This window comes from Muntiacus reevesi, chromosome 14 (genome assembly GCF_963930625.1).
Source record: "Muntiacus reevesi chromosome 14, mMunRee1.1, whole genome shotgun sequence".
NCBI lineage: Eukaryota > Metazoa > Chordata > Mammalia > Artiodactyla > Cervidae > Muntiacus > Muntiacus reevesi.
In genome coordinates this window covers 32,712,246-32,734,349 of record NC_089262.1, presented here as the reverse complement: position 1 = coordinate 32,734,349, position 22,104 = coordinate 32,712,246, and the positions used below count along the sequence as shown (strand labels likewise).

General features: G+C 36.1%; 1 protein-coding gene across 1 annotated transcript in view; it reads right to left on the bottom strand.

The window, feature by feature from the left end:
• Positions 1-22,104, bottom strand: part of WDR70 (WD repeat domain 70) — a 274,164-nt gene that overhangs the window by 89,144 nt on the left and 162,916 nt on the right. Inside the window, exon 10 of the mRNA XM_065905250.1 lies at positions 8,666-8,840. Within this exon, the coding sequence (XP_065761322.1) occupies positions 8,666-8,840 (175 nt within the window). The remainder of the gene's footprint in view (positions 1-8,665; positions 8,841-22,104) is intronic.

Here is a 22,104-nt window from a genome sequence, read left to right as displayed (position 1 = left end):
AGCAAAGGAAAAGAAATTGAGGGGGCAGATGCGAGGTACAGTAAAACATAGAATATATAGGAGACAAGAGAATATTTTGAAGTTCTAAATGGAAACACAAATGAAGAAAAACAGCAAAGTCAAAAGGAAGGGTGACTTCTAAAGGAGAAGAGGAGTAGTGTTTAGGGTATTTTGAGCTTAATTCTTGACGGGATTGTCTCACAGACAAGTGAAGGTGCCTTTAGAGTGCAGAAGGATCTTCTCTATAAACCTGGTGTCCTGAAATTTCATGACGCCTGGTTTGATGTGAGTCTTCATTCACTGTGCTGAGCACTTGATGAACAATTCTTACCCAGAAAAAAGAAAATTACTTTCAGTTCTGAAACTTTGGCGGAGGGCGGGATGCATCACACATCTGGTATTGTCTGCTACTGACGTATAAAAGCAGCCATAGATAATATAAAAATGTACAAGCAAGGATGTTCTAATTAAGCTTTATTCATGGACACTGAAATTAGAATTTCACATAATTTTCGTGTGTCACGAAATACTTTTATTTTGTTTTCTTTTATAAACCATGTGGCAGGCACAGCAATGTCCCATGCAAAGATTTCCACTCCCTAATCCTTGGAACCTGTCAATATGTTATCATACCAGGCAAAAGGGAATTAAGATTTCAAACTGAATTAATGTTGATTACCAACTGATCTTAAACATAGCAATTATTCAAGTAGATATAATGTAAGCACAAGAGTCTTTATTTTTTTATTTTTTATTTTTTTTTAATTTATTTTATTAGTTGGAGGCCAATCACTTCACAACATTTCAGTAGGTTTTGTCATACATTGACACGAATCAGCCATTGAGTTACACGTATTCCCCATCCCGATCCCCCCTCCCACCTCCCTCTCCACCCGACTCCTCTGGGTCCTCCCAGTGCACCAGGCCCGAGCACTCGTCTCATGCATCCCACCTGGGCTAGTGATCTGATTCACCATAGATAATATACATGCTGTTCTTTTGAAACATCCCACCCTCACCTTCTCCCACAGAGTTCAAACTAGTACAGCCACTATGGAAAACAGTGTGGAGATTTCTTAAAAAACTGGAAATAGAACTGCCATATGACCCAGCAATACCACTTCTGGGCATACACACCGAGGAAACCAGATCTGAAAGAGACACGTGCACCCCAATGTTCATCGCAGCACTGTTTATAATAGCCAGGACATGGAAGCAGCCTAGATGCCCATCCGCAGATGAATGGATAAGGAAGCTGTGGTACATATACACCATGGAATATTACTCAGCCATTAAAAAGAATTCATTTGAATCAGTTCTAATGAGATGGACGAAACTGGAGCCCATTATACAGAGTGAAGTAAGCCAGAAAGATAAAGAACATTACAGCATACTAACACATATATACGGAATTTAGAAAGATGGTAACGACAACCCTATATGCAAAACAGAAAAAGAAACACAGAAGCACAAGAGTCTTTAAAAGTGGAAGAGGGAAGCAGAAGAGAGGATGTGAAAAAGACTCAAACTCACTATTGTTGACATTGAAGATGAAGGAAGGCAGCCATGAGCCAAGGAATATGGGTAGCTTCTAGAAGCTGGAAAGGGCAAGGAGATGGATTCTCCCCTGAAGCAGCCAAAAGAGAACGAAGTCCTGCCAACACGCTGATTTTGAGTTCAATGAAACTGTTTTTTATATACGTTTTTTTAAAAAATTTCACTTTATGTTTAATTGGAGGATGATTACAATACTGTGATGGTTTCTGCCACATATCAACATGAATCAGCCATAGGTATACATATATCCCCTCCCTCTTAAACCTTCCTTCCACCTTCCACCCCTCTAGGTTGTCACAGAGCATCAGCTTTTGGTTTCCTGAGTCATACACCAAATGCCCACTGGCTATCTATTTTACATATGGTAATGTATAGAGTTTCAATGCTACTCTCTCAAATCATCCCACCCTCTCCTTCCTCCTCTGTGTCTAAAAGTCTGTCCTTTATGTTTGCGTCTCCTTTGCTGCTCTGCAAATAGGATCAGGACCATCTTTCTCAGTTCCATATATATATGTCAATATACAGTATTTGTCTTTCTCTTTCTGACTTACTTCATTCTGTATAATAGGTTCTAGGTTCATCTACCTCATTAGAACCGACTCATCAATGAGACTTCTAACTGACATAAGTATAAGAAGTCTGTGCTATTTTAAGCCACTAAGTTTTTGGTAAATTTGTTACAATAACCACAGAAAAACAACACAACCATTTAAAAATGAAAAAAAAAAAATCTTTCTTAGCTTGCAGGTCATACAAAAATAGACGTGGCACATGGGCCACAGCTTGCTGACCTTTGGTATAAGCACTTGCTCCAGACTGCCTAGCACTGGATCCTAGTTCTGCCACTTACGAGCTGCAACTTTGGCTAGGCAGCACAACTTTTTTTGGTATTGGTTTCCTCATCTGTAAAGTAATGATAGTAACAGTGCTTTTGTAAGGATTGTTGTATGGATTAAATAAAGTAAAACATGTAAAGTACTTAAAATACTACCTAACTGAAAGTAAGTACTCAGTAAATGCTATAATAACAACAACGGCAATAACAACAGAGAAGGAGATGAAACACAGCCCTCTTATGAAGATTTTCACCTTATCTCAGCTTTGCTTGTAGTATGAAGTCTCTCTGACAGACCACCCTAAAAGTAACTCTTCAGTCTAGGGTAGGAAGAGAACTGCAGGATAAGCCAGTTCATCTTTTTATAGGCTTTTCCCAGCCCAGCTAAGGTTTCAGCTTTCTCCAGTTGGCCAAGTCAGTGACCATTCACACATCTGGTTTCCAGTTTCCAAAAGTGTCTTGACTTCTCTTTTTGGCTGTCATCTCCTCTCTAATTCTCTTTGTTTGTATGGGTTTATGCCTTAAAAATGCCTTTTCTGTCATTTTAGTGGGGTTTCAGGAAGAAACAGAATTGAATGAATTTGTTTAACTTACCATATTTAACTAGAAGTCTTAAATTCAATTATCCTCCTGCCCTCAAAAAATAAGGATAACAATCATCCCCATTTAAAACAAAAATTTTAACCTAACTTTTTCAAAACTAGCATATTCTCATTTTGATTAATACTGCTTCCCCAAATATGTGACATTTTACAAGAGCATTATAAGTAAAACTTTAAAGCTTCCATTAAAATAATTGACAAATTACAACTTAACTTTAGGGAATGCAAGTAATTTCACACAGTATTGATGGTTTGTGTTTTGAATCAATGACACATTTTTTGAAAAGTGAGCTTTGAAAAATATGCATGTTAAAAACACTATGGAATAAGTTGTAAGTCATATGCTTTCTCTTGAATGTTTATTTTAAAAATAATTATAATTCACAACTGTTAAAGCACACTAATCAATGGATACATAAAGTTTTTGTTTATTGATGGTGATTTTATTTCCATACATTGAATGACTGGTTCTAGCAGAGATCTATATTCTTATCTTCCTACACCATACTTTTAACCACCAAAGCATCTGCTATGCTCAAATTCATGACACTTTCCAGACATTTGTTAAACTGCACCCTGAGATCTAACTACACCATTCTACAAAAACTGCAAATCCCCTAGGAGCTAAAAAAGAAAGAATAAGACAGTTATTAAAACCTACTATGTACAAGCCCTGTTCTGGATGCTTTAAATATATACCTAATACAATCCTCAAAATAACCAGACAAGGTGGGGATCATGCCGTCATTTCATGAATAAGGAAGATGAGGATGTAGACAGCTTAGGAAACTCAGGACTGGTGGACAGAAAGTCCCAGGTAATGTGCAGAGTAATTGTATGTCTCGGGTGTCATTTACAAAATATGCTATAGAACTACACAGTAGACTTTTAGTTATCCATATTTATTTTCTAAACTGCAACTATTAGGCCTAAAGAAAAGACAAAAATCTATATTTGAACTGTTAACATGACTTTATATTTTTTACAGAGCCACATCTAGCTAGACAAACTAACAGAAATAGAGCTATGGAGAAAACTACAGAAGGATACATTGCAGGTAATTTATAAGTCAGAGAAGCCCAATTTACAAGCATAATGGGTAGAAATAGGCTAATAAGAGTAGAGATACAACTAATCATAATAGTAATAACAATTTTTTGAAAAGTATATATTTCATTTTTGTAAAATTATGCTTCTTTTTAAATAAAGAAATTTTGAAAAATCCAATTAGAACCATATCTATTATTACAAGGTTGTCCATGTTATACTCTCAAATTAAAAAAGTGAAAGTTAAAGTTGCTCAATCGTGTCCGACTCTTTGCGACCCTATGGACTGTAGTCCGTGGAATTCTCCAGGTCAGAACACTGGAGCAGGTAGCCGTCCCCTCCTCCAGGGGATCTTCCCAACCCAGGGATCAAACCCAGGTCTCCTGCACTGCAGGCAGATTCTTTACCAAACAAAAAAAAGGAAATTGTAAATTCTCTATTATAAAAACAAAATGTTTTACTCTGTGTGTATGTATATATAATATATTAATAAAGGGGAAGGTGTAGAAGGCCAAAATTCAACCTAATCTTAACTTGGGTCACCTGACGGTGACTGCAAGTGTGCATGCTCAGTCACTTCAGTCGTGTCCAACTCTTTGTGAGCCCATGGACCGCAGCTTGCCAGCTCCTCTGCCCAAGGGATTTTCCCAGCAAGAATACTGGAGTGTGTTGCCATGACCCCTCCAGGGGATCTTCCTGACCCAGGGATCGAACCCATGTCTCCTGCACTGCCGGCACAGTCTTTGTCCACTGAGCCACCTGGGAAGCCCTGAAGGTGACTGGAGACATTTAAAGATTTGTGGAACACTGGACTCAAGCTACTACTGGTGACTTTATTTTTCGTATTCTCTCTCCTTGATACCTGTTCTCTATTTCACCAGGGGCTTATTCGCTCAGAAGCTTATCTCCTGGTGTGATCACTAGTCCTTGCCCCAGCTTTCTCTGAACCAAACCAACTTTCTCTAGCATGGTTGAGAGAATGGGGGCACTGACCAACCACCAAGCTGGAGAAATGTCTCTGCAGCGTCTCACAGGCTTGAGGTTTTCCTGGTAAGGGGCTGTAGTGTGTGGTCATGTTTCTAAAAGGGACAGCCCCAGAATCCGGACTGGGGTTGCAGGCCAAAGGAGCAGTAGGAGGTAGTCAGATGGAGAGTGGGTCAAGTTTCTGGTCATACCCTATTGCCAAATCAAACTTCAAATATTATTCCCCCCATCACCTGTTCTAGGGAAGGCAAAACTCCATGAATATAATGGGTCCTCATTTGCCTACCACAATCTTAGTCTACATATAATGATTGCAATATAAGGACGCACACCATGTTCTTTTGGTAAAGAATTCGGCATATTGTCAATTCCTGACAGACACTAAATAGCACTAACACTGCTTCCAGCAAAATATGTCCCAAGAGTCCAGTAGGTTTTTTAATGTGAATGAAAGTCATCACTGGGTATTCATAAAACTATCCAAGGTGGAATATTTTAAACGCCAGAAATTATACTTGAGAGAGACATGAAACATCATTTTAAAATCCATCTATATTAATACAGATTATGTGTTTTTACATCATTAAAGATACATCAAAAATTATGTATTTGTGGACCTCAATAGCTCTACATCCTCCCTCTCGTATCTCTGACTCATTATGTTTTCATATAACATAGATAGTTCTTTATGCTACTATTTTTAATGACTTCTTAGAAATAAACTGACAATGTCAATAAACAAGTAAAATATACAGTATAGTATGTCAGGTGATGATCGGCACTATGGTAGAAAATAAGAGGGAGAGAGAGTGCCACCGGTGGGGTGAACGCTGCAACTGTACATAGCGTGGAGTCAGGGAAGGCCTTGCTGAAAAGACAGCACTTGAGCAAAGGGCTGAAAGAGGAGAAGGGTACGTCATGTGAACACCGAAGAGAAAGAATGTGGAGGCTGAAGGTTCAGCTTATGCAGAGGTCCTGAGTCTGACCTCTCCAACATCATCTCCCCATACTCTGCACCTCCCTCACTTCATGCCAACCAAACACTGGCCTCCTTGCTGTTGCTCACATACAAGCTGGTGAATGGAGAGGGAGGAATTTGGGAGGCAGCACAGACCAGGAGAAGTTCCTCTAAAGTGACCTTCCTTTCAAATTTAAAATGAACCCAGCATCAAACGACTGAGAGTGATATTGGGCAAACAAACACTCCTCTTGAGCAACAGTGTCCAACAGAACTTTCTGCAATGATGAGAATGTTCTGTGCTGTCCAGTCAGAGGCTAGTATGGCTGAGGAACTGAAATTTTAATTTTATCCTATTTTAATTATTTTAAAATTGAAATAGTCAAATGTCGCTAGTGGCTATACTACCAGCCAGCAAATTTCTAGAATAAAGGTAGGCCTGGGGAACACAGAAATTTATCACTGACAGACACTTTACTTCCAAGAAAAGCGATACATTTCATTTAATTTGCTGAAGTTCAAGTTGGTCTAATGAGAATTTCATGATTAAATACAGCAATTGTGATAGCTTTACTCATCACAAAACATATGTAGGAAGCATTATTTGCCATGTAATTCTTTGGCTACTGTGTGGGAAAAATTATTGTTATTACCTTTTCTTAACTCAGCTTTAGTGTTTCCCTCTACATGATTTATTATTGCTGAAGTAATAGTTAAGAATTTTTAAAATCTATTTTTAATCGAACTGGGTTTCCTAACAAGATTTTTTTCCTCTCAATTTGATTTTTCTTCAGGTGACACACACATATGCAAATTTAAGAATATGAAGAAATATAGTGAATAGGATGTTGTAAAATAAGCTCTATATTCAATGTATTATTAAATTTTAACCAAACAGAATCAAAGATTCTGATTAGAACAATGGTTAAAAGATTTTCTTTTCTACAAAATAGGAAACATGAGATATACTAATTATTTTAAGAGATATACAAGGCTAGTCTTTATTTTTTTTTTTTCTTTTTCACAAGGCTAGTCTTTAAAAACTATATTCAACTTAAAAACTATGGTTTCTAAAAAAAAGGCATGTACTGTGCTTAGTCGCTCAGTCGTGTCTGACTCTTTGCGACCCCATGGACTGTGGCCCGCCAGGCTCTTCTGTCCGTGGGGATTCTCCAGGCAAGAATACTGGAGTGGGTTGCCATGCCCTCTTCCAGGGGATCTTCCCAACCCCAGGATCGAACCCAGGTCTCCTGCATTGCAGCCGCCTGGAATTCTTTACTGTCTGAGCCACCAGAGAAGCCCATGAAAAGCATGTATATATGTACATACACACATATATGTGCATGTATGCATACATTATATATATACACACACTAAACACATTACTATTAAAGCTAGTCAAGAAAACTTTTAAAATTTCTGTGTTAAATCAACAGCACTCAGAGACGATGAAAGCCAGTTACTAAAAAATTTATTGCTTAGTTAAAACTCAGTTTACAATTCAAAGGATTTTTAAAATCTCTGAGCTGTTATGAAGCTTTATGGGGTTTATAGTGGAGATGAAAACAGAAATAAAAAGATCTGACAAACAGAAAATGCCAAAGATATTTCCAGCATTATCAACATGGATTCTTTTTTCTCTATCATTACTTTTTACCTTATTCCCAGAAAACTGACTTTAACTCCATCTGCCTGAAAAGACAACTGCTTCCTGGGGCTCCTTTCAAAATTAAAGTGTTTGATGGGCAATTTTATTTGAAAGAATATTATTTCTATAATTGTTAAAAATAAGAAGAAGAAAAAAAAAAGAAGAATGTAAACTCTATGAAGGCAGGAATTTTGGATAATCTACAGTAGTTTCAGTCTTCAGAATAGTGCCTGAATACAGTAAAGATAATAAATACTTATTGAATTAATAATTTTACCAGCACCTTTTAGTAAAATGAGATAATCAACTTTTCCTATAACATTAGTGTAGATTTTCATTTTAACATTGGTAATCTAGAATAATTCCACTTAAAAATTCTTGTTTTACCATCTATACACGCAACAAAGCCCTTTTCAAAGCTTACTGGTAATACACAGAATTAGCCAAAGACTATTCATTATTTTATTCATTCTTTCTGTGGTTATAGAATTCTATGATCCCTTTCAATTTCAAAATTTATTTTATTCTAATAATGACCTAAAACTGAAAAAAAAACCTGAAACTTATTCAAATGGAATGTCATGGAATGTCAAATTATTATTTAAATTACTACAGAAGTAACTGCTCAACAATTTATGGATCACCCTGGTTATTTCATGGTTTTCTCACCTCTTTTAAAGGGTATTTTCTAGTTCTCTGCTTAGTCTTGTTTTATATTACTGTCAAATTCTTCACTTACAAAACCAAGTATATTGAAATGTCATAAAATAAACTACACTATATTTTTTTACATTTTATACCAAAAGATTGAGTTTATGTTAAAAAACAAAATCTAATACACATTGGAAAATACTGAGCTGGAATGTTTGCCAAAATGCTGTTTACTGCAGAGGCCCAATGTTTTATCAACTAACACTGAAGTTTAAATTAGGGCTAAACTCAGGAAATTGACCTTCATAATATTTTAACATGATGTTTGTCTTTCTAAGGTGGCTTTCTTCTCAGAAAAGAGTACTTAAATATCCTTGACTTACTGTCATATTTCGGTCCCAGATCTGTATGCTTCCATTCTGGCAAGCAGCTGCTATGAGGTTTCCATCTCTGCTATATGTGCACGTGGTAGGAATTACTTTTTTACCCTGCATCGTCCGCGGTTTAAACACACTTTTTTGCTTCTTCGGATTTTCAACTTCCCAGGTCCTCACAGTCCTTAAAAAAAAAAAAAAGGGAGATTTTCATTTATAAAAAAGAAAGGGTTTTAAAATAGAAAAGAGTTCACAAAGACCTCCTGAACTTTTAAGCATATAAATCTAATTAGTGTTTTTTTACATTTTAAAAATAAAATGTGCAGTATATAAATGAGGTTTCCCACTGCAATAAAGTCAACCATCCAAATTGTGCTGTCATGAAATCAAATCACAAGTGGCAAATTCTACTTCAAATGTCAGAGTTCTTAGTTCTGACCCTCTAAAGCAGTAGTTTCCAAACAACTCTGACTATACACTCTGATCAGTAGAACTGATGAACATAATATATCCCTTACATATACAGGTTAATTTTTAAATTACATGTGTTAGTATACTGTTATATAACACACACCAAAAAATATACTGAAAAAAACTGGTCAGTAAAAAAGAATGATGTGGGACTTCCCTAGCCAAAACAGGAGAAGATAATTTAAAAGAACAGTGGGATAAATACAAATATAAAACACATAGCAACATGGTAGGTTTAAATCCAACCTCATCAATAACTGGAAATTCCATTACATTAATTGGAAATGGCATAAAACCTCTAATTAAAAGGAAAAGACTATCAGATTGGATTAGATAAAACCTAAAATTCAGCAGAGTCTATATTTTTATATATAGAAATATATAAAAAATGTGTGTTTACATAGGAAAAACACACAAAAATACTTAAAGACTTATTAACCATTTAACAGTAAAAGGATGGAAAAAAGATGTACAATAACATAATCAAAAGAAAGCTAGAATGAGTATATTAATGTCAAAGTGAACTTGAAAACAATGAATAAAACTAGAGACAAAGAGGAAATTTTCATTATGAAAAAGAGTCAAATGATCAAGAAGATATAAGAAACAAAATATTAAGAAGATATAAGAATCCTAAAGGCATATCTCCCTAATAACAGAGCTTCAAAATGTGAAAGCAAACTTAATAGAAATAAAAGAAATACCAAATCCATACTTAACAGCTGTACACGTCAACACTCATCTCTCAGTAACTAATCAAACAAGTAGACCTTCCCTCACCTCAAAAAGAAAAAATCAGTAAGACTACAGAAGACCTCAGAAACTCTACCAGACAAGTTGAGCTAATTAACATTTATGTAACACTTCACCCAACAACTGGATGTGTATTCTTTTACAGATTGAACATTCACCAAGACAGATGACATTCTGAGCCATTAAAACAAATCTAAACACACTAAAATGAAAGACATCAAAAAAGTATATACACTGTTCAAAAAATGAAACTAAATAAATGATCAATACAGAAATGTATCTGGAAATATTCTCATCCAAAACATTCAGAAATTAATAAATACAATTCTAAATAATCCATGAGTCAAAAGTTAATAAGGAATATTAGATAACCCTCAGACTTCAAAAAACAAGAAAATACAATATATTGAAATTCATGGTATTTGACTAAGACTGAGCACAGGAAAAAAGAAGAAAAGACATGCCTCAAATCAATGATATAAAATTCAAACTAGAAAAAGGATAAAATATTAAAACCAAAACTAGCAGAAGGGAGGAAATGAGAATACAAATGAATAAAACAGAAAACTGCAAATCAGTAGAGAAATCAAAAGCTTGTTGAGATCAATAAAATTAGAAAATTTCCAGGTGGAATGATTAAAAAGTAGAAATTGGAGACAACTTCAAACACCAGTATCTTGAATGAAAGAAAAGATATAACTGTAGAGCTTATCAACATTCAAAGAATAATAGGGAAATTTTATGAATGAATTTACATAAATAAATACAATAATTTACATCAAATGGACAAATTTCCTTAAAAGACAAACCAGCAAAGTTCACTCAATAAGAAATAATATCTAGAATATTCCTATATGATTAAAAAAACTTAGCACATAGTTGAAAATCTTTCCACTAAGAATGACTTCACTGTTGAATTCTATCAAACATTTAAGAAAGAAATTAACACCTTAAGAAAGAAAAGGCCACCTACTGAATAGGAAAAAGTTTTTGCAACGATGTATCTGATAAGGGATTAACATCCAAAATACACAAAGAACTCATGCAACTCAACACTGAAGAAACAAACAACCTGATTAAGAAATGGGAAGAAGATATGAGTAGACATTTTTCCAAAGAAAATATATAGATGGCCAACAGAGAAATGAAAAGATGCTCAACATCAGGGAAATGCAAATCAAAACCACAATAAGATATTACCTCACACCTGTCAGAATGGCTATTATCAAAAAGACAACAAGGGCTTCTCTGGTGGCTCAGTGGTAAAGGAGCTGTCTGCCAAGGCAGGAGACGCAGGTTCAATCCTGATCCAGGAAGATCCCATGTGACACAGGACAACTAAGCCTGTGTGCCGCAACTACTGAGCCTGAGCGCTACAGTCTGGGAGTGGCAACTACTGAGCCCACAAGCCCTAGAGCCTGCATTTCACAACAAAAAAAAGCCACTGCAACAGGAAGCTGCACACCTAGAGAAGAGCCCCCACTCGCTGCAACGGGAGAAAGCCCACACAGCAATGACCAGTGAAGACCCAGCACAGCCAAAAGTAAACATTAACACAGTAATAATAACAACAAGCGGTAGCAAGGATGTAAAGAAAAAGGAATCCTTTTGCACTGTTGGTGGGAAAATAAACTGGTGCAGCCACTGTGGAAAACAGTATGGAGATTCCTCAAAAAATTAAAAACAGAACTACCACAGAATCCAGAAATCCCACTCCTGGTTATTTATCTGAAGAAAAAGAAAACACTAACTTGAAAAGATATATGCACTCTTACGTTCCCATTGGTCACATATGTTTGTGAGAGCTGAACCGTAAAGAAGGCAGAGCACCAAAGAACTGATGCCTACAAACTGTGGTGCTGGAGAAGACTCCTGAATATTCCTTGGACAGCAAAGAGATCAAACTAGTCAATCTCAAGGGAAATCAACCCTGAATACTCCTTGGAAGGACTGATGCTGAAGTTGAAGCTCCAGTATTTTGTTCATCTGATGGGAACAGCTGACTCACTGGGAAGTCCCTGATGCTGGGAAAGATTGGGGGCAGAAAGAGAAGAGGGTGTCAGAGGATGAGATGGCTGGATGGCATCACCGATACAATGGACATGAACTTGGGCAAACTTCAGGAGATAGTTAGGGACAGGGAGGCTTCATTGCTGCAGTCCATGGGTCACAAAGAATTGGACACAACTGGGTGACTGAACAAGAATGTTCACTGCAGCATTATCTACAATTGACAAGATGTGGAAACAACCCAAGTGCCCATCAACAGATGAATGGATGAAGAAGATATGTGTATATACACACATATATACATACAGACAGTGGAACAGTACACACAAAGCCACATATATACACATACACACATACATGCAGTGTAATGTATGTACACACACACACACATACATACAGTGAAACATTACACACACACACATAGACACACACACAAACATACATACATACAAAGGGAACATTACTGAGCCATGAAAAAAAAAATGAAATCTTGCCTTCTGCAACAGCATGAATGGACCTAGAAGATATTATGCTAAGTGAAATAAGTTAGAGAAAGACAAACACTATATGATTTCACTTACATGTGGAACTTAAAAAATAAAACAAATGAACAAATGCAACAAAACAGAAACAGAGTCATAATACACAGAAGAAACGGGTGTTTGCCAGAGGGGAGGAAGTAGGAGTAGGAGACAAATAGGTGAGGGAGATTAAGAGATACAAACTTCCTAAGTCAGAAAGAGAAAGAAATATACCATATGTTATCATTTTATGTGGAATCTAAAATATGACACAAATGAATTTACCTACAAAACAGAAACAGACTCACAGACATAGCCAACAGGCTTGTGGTTGCCAAGAGTCTGGGGATGGGGAGGTGATGGATGAGCAGATGCAAACTATTATATAGAGAATGGATAAACAACAAGGTCCTACTGTCTAGCACAGGGAACTATATTCAATATCCTATGATAAACTATAATGGAAAAGAATAAGTATGTATGTTTGTGTAAAACTGAATCACGTTGCTGTACAGCAGAAATTAACACTATAAATTAACTACACTTCAATAAAATAAAGTAAAAAAATTTTTAAAGATACACACTTCCAGTTGCAAAATAAATGAATCACAAGTATGAAATGTACAGTCTAGGTAATACAGTCAGTAATTAGACAATATCATTATATGGTGACAGATGTTAACTAGACTTATCCTGATGATCATTTTGAAATATATAGAAATATTAAATCACTACATTGTGTAACAGGAAGTAACATAATGTTGTACCAAATTATACTTCAAAAATAAACAAACCAATAGAGCTAGAACAGATTTATGGTTACCAGAGGTGGGAAAGGGTGGGAGGAGTGGGTGGAGAAACTGGATGAAGGCAGTCAAAAGGTACAAACTTTCAGTTATAAGATAAATTAAGTTCTAGGGAGGCAGTGTACAAGATGATAAATATAATTAAAACTGTGGTTGTTAAGAGAGTAAATTCTAAGTGTCCTCATCACAAGGAAGAAAAGTATTTTCTATTTCTTTAATTTTGTATCTACATGAGAAGATGAATATTCACCAAACTTACTGTAGTAATCATTTCATGATGCATGTAAGACAAATCATCATGCTGTCCTCCTTAGACTTACACAGTGTTTCATATCAATTATATCTCAAAACTGAAAAAAAAAATCTGATATTGAGCCCAAGAGGAAGGAAGGGAAGGAGGGAGGGAGAGGAGGGAAGAAGGAAGCCAACTGTATATAAACTCCTCCAGAAAACAGAAAAGGGAACACTTCTCAACTCACTCTATAAGGCTCTGAAGCCAAAACCAAAGTCACCAAAAGAAAACTGTAGATCCCAACGAACACAGACACAAAAATCCCTAACAAAACAGCAGTGTGTAAAACTGATACTATGACATGCTTGAGTGTTATTTAAGCCAGGAATGAAAAGGAAGATGGAAAGGACTGAAAATTAAACAATATAATACACATATCAAAAGACTAAGAAAAGATATCAGATCTCAACTGATGCAAAATAAGCTTTTGAAAAAAATTCAACATCCACTTGTGATAAAACAAAAGGAAAAAAACCTCTCAGTAATCTAGAAACAGAACGGAACTTGCTCAATCTGAGAGAGGACATTTATGAAAAACTTATAGGTAATATGCTTCCCTGGTGGCTCAGGCGGTAAAGAATCGGCCTGCAATGCAGGAAACCAGGGTTTGATCCCTGGGTTAGGAAGATCCCCTGAAGAGGGAAATAGCTACCCACTCCAGTATTCTTGCCTGGAGAATTCCATGGACAGAGGAGCCTGGTGGGCTACAGTCCATGGGGTTGCAAAGAGTCAGACAGGACTGTGCAACTAACACTTTTACTTTCACTTTCATAGGTAATATACTTAACGGGGAAAGGCTTTCCTCATGCTGGAAAACAAGACAATGATCTCAAACTCTTACCATTTCTTTATCCTAGAGTTGCCTGCCAGAGATAAAAGAAATTAAAGGCTTACAGACTGGAAAAAAGAAACAAAACTGTCTTTATTAAGAAACCACATGATCATCTATACAGATAATCCAAAGAGTCTACAAAAATGCTACTAGAACTAATAAGTGAGTTTAACGATGTCACAGGATACAAGATAAATAATCATAAATCAATTGTATTTCTATTGACTAGCAACAAACAACTGGATACTGAAATTATGACATAATATTTATAACAGCAAGAATAAATATGGAATCTGTCAAGAATGCCGTAGTATCTATACACTAAAAACCATAAAACATCTCTGAGAAAAACAAGATCAACACAAATGAGAAGATACACTGTATTAATGGAGTCAATACTGTTAAGATTTCATTTCTGCCCAATTTAATTTTTAAATTCAATACAATCTCAATTAAAATTCCAGCAGAGTCTCCTTGGAATTAGAAACTGAATAAGCTGACTCTAAAACTTACATGGAAACGTAAACAACTTGGAACAACCCCAACAATTTTGAAAAAGACGTAAACTAATTCTACCCAGATTCACACATTACCTTCTAATTCCCACATTATAACATCCGCTGGATCATCGAAAAAGCAACAGAGTTCCATAAAGATAACATCTATTTCTGCTTTATTGACTATGCCAAAGCCTTTGACTGTGTGGATCACAATAAACTGTGGAAAATTCTGAAAGAGATGGGAATACCAGACCACCTGACCTGCCTCTTGAGAAATCTGTATGCAGGTCAGGAAGCAACAGTTAGAACTGGACATGGAAAAACAGACTGGTTCCAAATAGGAAAAGGAGTACATCAAGGCTGTATATTGTCACCCCACTTATTTAACTTATATGCAGAGTACATCATGAAAAACACTGGGCGGGAGGAAGCACAAGCTGGAATCAAGACTGCCAGGAGAAATATCAATAACCTCAGATATGCAGATGATACCACCCTTATGGCAGAAAGTGAAGAAGAACTAAAGAGCCTCCTGATGAAAGTAAAGAGGAGAGTGAAAAAGTTGGCTTAAAGCTCAATATTCAGAAAACTAAGATCATGGCATCTGGTCCCATCACTTCATGGGAAATAGACAGGGAAAGAGTGGAAACAGTGGCTGACTTTATTTTTCTGGGCTCCACAATCAATGTAGATGGCGATTGCAGCCATGAAATTAAAAGAAAAAAATTAAAAACAAGGAAAGTTATGACCAACCTAGACAGCATATTAAAGAGCAGAGACATTACTTTGCCAACAAAGGTCTGTCTAGTCAAGGCTATGGTTTTTCCAGTAGTCATGTATGAATGTGAGAGTTGGACTAAAAAGAAAGCTGAACACAGAAGAATTGATGCTTTTGAACTGTGGTGTTGGAGAAGACTTGATAGTCCCTTGGACTGCAAGGAGATCCAACCAGTTCATCCTAAAGGAGATCAGTCCTGGGTGTTCATTGGAAGGACTGATGCTGAAGCTGAAACTCCAATACTTTGACAACCTGATGCAAAGAGCTGACTCATTTGAAAAGACCCTGATATTGGGAAAGATTGAGGGCAGAAGGGGAAGGGGACGACAGAGGATGAGATAGTTGGATGGCATCACTGACTCAATGGACATGGGTTTGGGTGGGCTCCGGGAGTTGGTGATGGACAGGGAGGCCTGGCATACTGCGGTTCATGGGGTCGCAAAGAGTCGGACACAACTGAGCAACTGAACTGAACTGACTGAACACCAATCACACAAATTGCAATTATACATACTGACATCTATCTCTTCTCCAAGAAGAGCTCCTTTCGAGCAAAGGCTCTGTTTTTTGTTTGTTCGTTTTAAATCTTTTTATGTCTTTGTTGCTTTCTTGCTACGTCCTGCCCGATTCTTTGTGACCCCATGGACTACAGGCCACCAGGCTCCTCTGTCCATGGGATTTCCCAGGCAAGAATACTGTAGTGGGTTGCCATTTTCTTCTCCAAACAAATGTCTAGGTTTTATCAAATTTCTTGAACACAACAGAAACATAATATATAACAGGTCCTCAATAATTAATGTAAGAAATTCACTGCCTATCTAAGCATTTCAGACATCAATTTTAATCGAGGTATAACCAATATACAATGAAATTTCACTGACATTTAAATGTATAGGTTTCAAGTAGGCAGCATTTGCTGTCAAATATTCATGATTTATTCCAAATAAAGGTTTTTTTTTTTTTTAATAACCTATGCAAGTCTTCTCCCTAAGATTTACTTGGGAACTTAATTAACTATTTAGCATTACCAAACCCTAGTTATTAGAACTGCTGAACCCAGTTTCTAAAATAAGACTGCATCCACTAAATTTTAGGAACTACCAATTAGCAAAATGTAAGCTCAAATAAGAGTTTGGGAACAGTACACAGGAACAACAGAAAGACACTCTGCAACTTCAGGATATAAAGCAACCCAGAGGAAGATCCAGGATACTTAACTTTAGTGTTGCAAAACACTGCAACAGCTAGAAGCTATCAGCAGTGTGACAGATATTGTTAGATACATAATCCAACATCCATTCTCTTTTCTTCTCCAAGTCTGCAATTTCCAGCCTCTTGCAGATACATGTGATGAAATACGGCAATTATACTTTGACCAACATTGTGTAAATGGAAGGGTATCAAAGAACTCTGTAAAAGTCTCTAAAGGAGGGTTGCAGACCCTTCTTCACCTCTTCTTGTTTACTCCTTCCTCTGCCAGAGAGGATGTGATTCTGGATTCAAGCAGCATCTTAAAGCAACAAACAGAAGGCCCTGGTCCTTGATGACATTAGAGACACCACATCAACACTAGAGTGCCTATGTCTAGACTTCTGATAGATAGGTAAAGTTTATTGTGGCCTAACATACTTATTATGAAATTCTACTTTTTAAATGTGCAGTACTGTGACTTCTGGCAAATGAATAGTTCTGCCACTCCAAAAACTTATCTTGTGTTGCCTCTTTACAAAAAATGCTTCACAGCCCCAGCTTCAACAACTGGCAACTATTAACTGGTTTTGTTTCCCGATAGTTAAGCTTTTTCCAATACTATAGTGGTAAAGAACCTGCCTGTCAATGCAGGAGACTTAAGAGACACGGGTTCGATCCTTCGGTCAGGAAGATCCCCTGGAGGAGGGCAAATGGCAACCCACGGCAGTATTCCTGCCCAGAGAATCCCATGGACAGAGGAGCCTGGCGAGCTACAGTGCATGGGTCTCAAAGAGCTGGCCACAACTGGATCCACTTAGTACACATGCATACTGTACGAAGCCTTTTGAGCCTTGCTTCTTAAACGTAGAATCTAAGCTGCTGTATCTAAGTTGTTGTATATATCAGTTGTTGTTGCTGTTGTTTAGTCACTAAGTTGTATCCAACTCTTTTGTGACCCCATGGATTGTAGCCAGCCAGACTCCTGTGTCTGAGGGATTCTCTGGGCAAGAATAGAGGAGTGGGTAGCCATTTCCTTCTTCAGGGGATCTTCCTGACCCAGGGATCAAACCCATGTCTCCTGCATTGGTAGGCAGATTCTTTACCACTGAGCCACCAGAGAACCCTGTATATATCAGTAGTTCATTCCTTTTTGTTGCTGAATAACATTCCACTATATGGATATACCATATTTTGTTTATCCACTTGCCAAATTCAGGATAGGGGGTTGTTTCCAGTTTGAGGTGATTATAAATAAAGCACTACAAACATTGCTTTGTGGATTTCTGGCCTTTTTGTTTGTTTGTTTTGGTAAAAATAAGTCATTATTTCTCTTGGCTAAATACTTCAAAATGAAATTGACGGTCATATGGGAAATGTATGCTTAACTTTATAAGAAACTGCAAATCTGTTTTTTTCGAAGTGGTTGTTCCATTCTGCATTCCTATCAACAATGTATAAGAGTTCCAATCACTTCATATTCTTGACAGCAATTGTATCAACTTTTTTTTTTAAGCCATTCTAACAGGTATGCATTGGTACTGTGATTTTAATTTACATTTCCTAAATGACTAATGATATTGAAGATCTTTCCATGTACTATTTGCCTTCCATGTCTCTTCTTCAGTGAAGTGTCTCTTATTTAGTTGTTTATTTTCTACTACTTTCTTTTTTGAGAGTTCTTTAGATATTCTGGATAAAAGTTCTTTATCAGACATACCTTTGGCAAATATTTTTCAAGTCTGCAGCTTGCTTTTTCATTTTAAAAGTCTTTCAAATACAGGTGTTTTAAATTCTGATGAACTCTTTAGCAATTTTTAAATATTACATCTAAAAAATCTTTGCCTAACCCAAGGTCATAGAAATTCTGTTTTCTCCTAGAAATTTTACAGTTTTAAGTTTTACAATTTGCCTATGATCTATTTGAATTATTTTTACATGTGGGATGAAGTCAAGGCTCTTTTTTTAACATATGAATATCTAATTATTACAATATCATTTTAATCTGAGCATTATAATACCTTCACTACCAAATGAATGTATTCTGTATTGTTTACTTATCTCTGTTCAGTATGTTTACCACAGTTAATATGTACAAAAAGTTGAGAAATATCTGGTGTGCCTTTTCTTTCTACCCTAAACTCTTAACGCTGGGGATAAATTATGATAGTTTCTCTTTTTTTAATAACTGAACATCTCCAAAAGTCAGATGACCATTTAGAACTACGATATGAAAGACCCCACACAAGTACTATAAAGTATCATTATCATTATCTGGCTTGTTTAAAGTTTGTCTCTAAAACTGGGATAATAATACCAACAATGAGGGGTTCTGAGGATTAAATGAGATTAGGGATGTAAACGTTATCTGGGACAGTACTTGGAATACAGTAGGCACTCAATAAATACTGGTTTGTTTCTGCTCTTCGTCTTAGACCATAAATAAAGCCTTAAAGCTAATAAACCCAACAAATAAGTATGTTCCATTTATTTCAGTGGTTTATTAACAGTTTGAGCTAGTCATCAAAATAACAGAACAAAAAAGCAGCTAACCTAGCATATAGATGTATGAAGAATAAATTTACATAGCATTTGATGGTGACTAATTACAGTACGGTTTTATGGCTCTGATTCTCTGAATCTATGCCTGAAAAAATGGATGCTAAAGTGCTAGGCCATTAGGTATCTGTCAAAACATTTTATGCTGAAGAACACATATTTTGAAACTTGGAGTGAGATCTGGTCTTGTAAAATTAAAACTGTGTTTCATAAAAATAGATTTAAAAATAGAAGGAGGATCTGCATAGGCCTTTCTGGACACAAAATGAAAACACCCAGAAGACAAGAAAAAGACACAGGTGGGGTCATTACACTGCCCCAGGCACAAATGCTTTCTATCTTAAACTTTTGAATCCTTTCCAAATACAAGTTCTAAACTTTCTGGCATCTGCTGCATAAATGCATCACAGCATTTGGCAGAAGTCAAGGGAAGCATTAATTTTGCATGGAAATCACTTAAGGTATCTTGGTTTAATTTTTCTCAAAAGACTACACAAGCAACTACTTGAGTGATGTAAGAGTCTGAAACTTGCGGGCTCTCTTGGCAGAACAAATCCAACAAGAAAAACCTTCTTTTTTTTAAGGTATTATCCCACAGAAATGGGGAAAATGTTTTAACGTCTATATAAACCCATGATAAACTTCATAAACTACACATAAGTCACATTGTACACACAAAGTAATTGCAATAAAAATACAGCTGCATTAGAAGAAATGTATTTGTGTTAAAGTTCTATACTTATAATTATTAAAATTAGGCCTTTTGAAATCTAGACTTAGAATAAGGAATAAATACAGTAATAAATAACTACTTATACCCTTACATTTTGACCAATTGATTTTCAACAAATATGCCTAAATAATTTCATGGAAAAAGAATGGTCTTTTCAAAAATTGATGCTGAGACAGTTAAATACCCACATGCAAAAAAGATAACTGAGGACCTTCACTTCACATCATACAAAACTGACTCAAAATGGATCATAGACATAAATGTAAGACTATAAAAAACATGACATTAGATTAGGGTGTGGTTTCTTAGATACACCAAAAGCATGAATGATAAAAGGAAATAAAAAGATAAATTAACATCATCAAAATTAAAAATTTACAAGCTTCAAAAGATATTATGAACAAAGTGTAAGACAAGACATAAACTTGGAGAAGTTATCTGTAAATCATATATCTGATAAGAGACTGGTATTGAGAATACTTAATGAATTTTTATAATACAATAAAAAAAAATGAATGACCCTCATGTACAATATTTGGGTGACAACTCAGTGTAACTGATAAAATGTATAGCCTACAAAAAAAAAAAAAAAAGATGAGTGATCTTTTTTTGAAATGGGTAAAAGATTTGAATACATATTTCACTAAAGAATATATCCAAATGCCCGATAAGCACATAAAAAGAAGCCTGACATCATTTGTTATTAGGAAAATACAAATCAAAACCACAAGATATCACTTTATATTCAATAATTAAAAGACACATAATAATAAGTGTTGGTGATGAAGCAAAGAAACTGGAGCCTTCATATTTACTGGTAGAAACGCAAAATGGGTGGAGTCAGTTTGAAAAACAGTTTGCCATATTATAAAATATTAAACAGATTTACCACCTAACTTGGCAATTCCACTCCTGGGTATTCACCCAAGAGAACTGAAAACATACCCTATCCAACAACTTTCACGTGAATCTTCACAGAAGCATTATTTTTTAACAGCCCCCAAATGGAAACAACCCTAATGTCCATCAACTAATGAATGGATAAACAAAATGCAAAACTGTCATACAATGGAATATTACTCGTTTGGCAACCAAAAAAAATAAAAAGGAGTGATATATACTATAGTACATGACTTTCTTGAGGTTTCCATTAACAATAACTGGGCTTCCCAAGTGGCACTAGTGATAAAGAATCTGTCTGCCAATGCAGGAGACGCCAGAGATACAGGTTTGATCCCTGGATTGGGAAGATCTCCTAGAGGATAAAGTAACAACCCACACCAGTTTTCTTGCCTGGAGAATCCCATGGACAGAGGAGCTTGGTGGGCTACAGTCCATGGGGTTGCGGAAAGCCAGACATGACTGACCACGAGCACACACAGAGCTAGAGGTGAATGACTAAACATGGATTCTTTTAAGGGCGATGGAAATGTTATCAATTAGAGTGTTGGGGTGGTTACCCAACTCTAAAAATACACTAAAAATCATTTAATTGCCCCATCCTCTTCTAGTTTCAGGTACTTAACATCTCATTAAATTCCTAGAACCACCACCAACAATCAAACATTTCTGAGAACCACGTTCATAAATCTCAGATGAGGAAGTCAATAAAATGAAACTGGAAGAGATTCTCAATTTAAAATATATACCAAACTGTAAAGCAATTATCCTTCAATAAAAAATAAATTAATACATATATATACCAAAATACTTATCAGCCAAAAATTAGGCCATGTTCTTATACATCAAATAAGAGCTCAGAAGCTCTTTACAAAGCACTTTTACAGTCTTTCATTAAATCAAACAACAAGAGGGATCAGGGTCTAATATGTAGGTTAAGAAGCAAAGGATCCTGAATTATGCAGAGTTCAAGTGTGCTGCCAGATCACTGTAGGTGAAGTAGTACTCAAGATCTTCCCACTGATGTTAAATTAAAACTGTATAAATATCAAATATCAAATGTTCAGCTGCTCAGAAGTCTGTGTACCAACAGAAACTATAGATA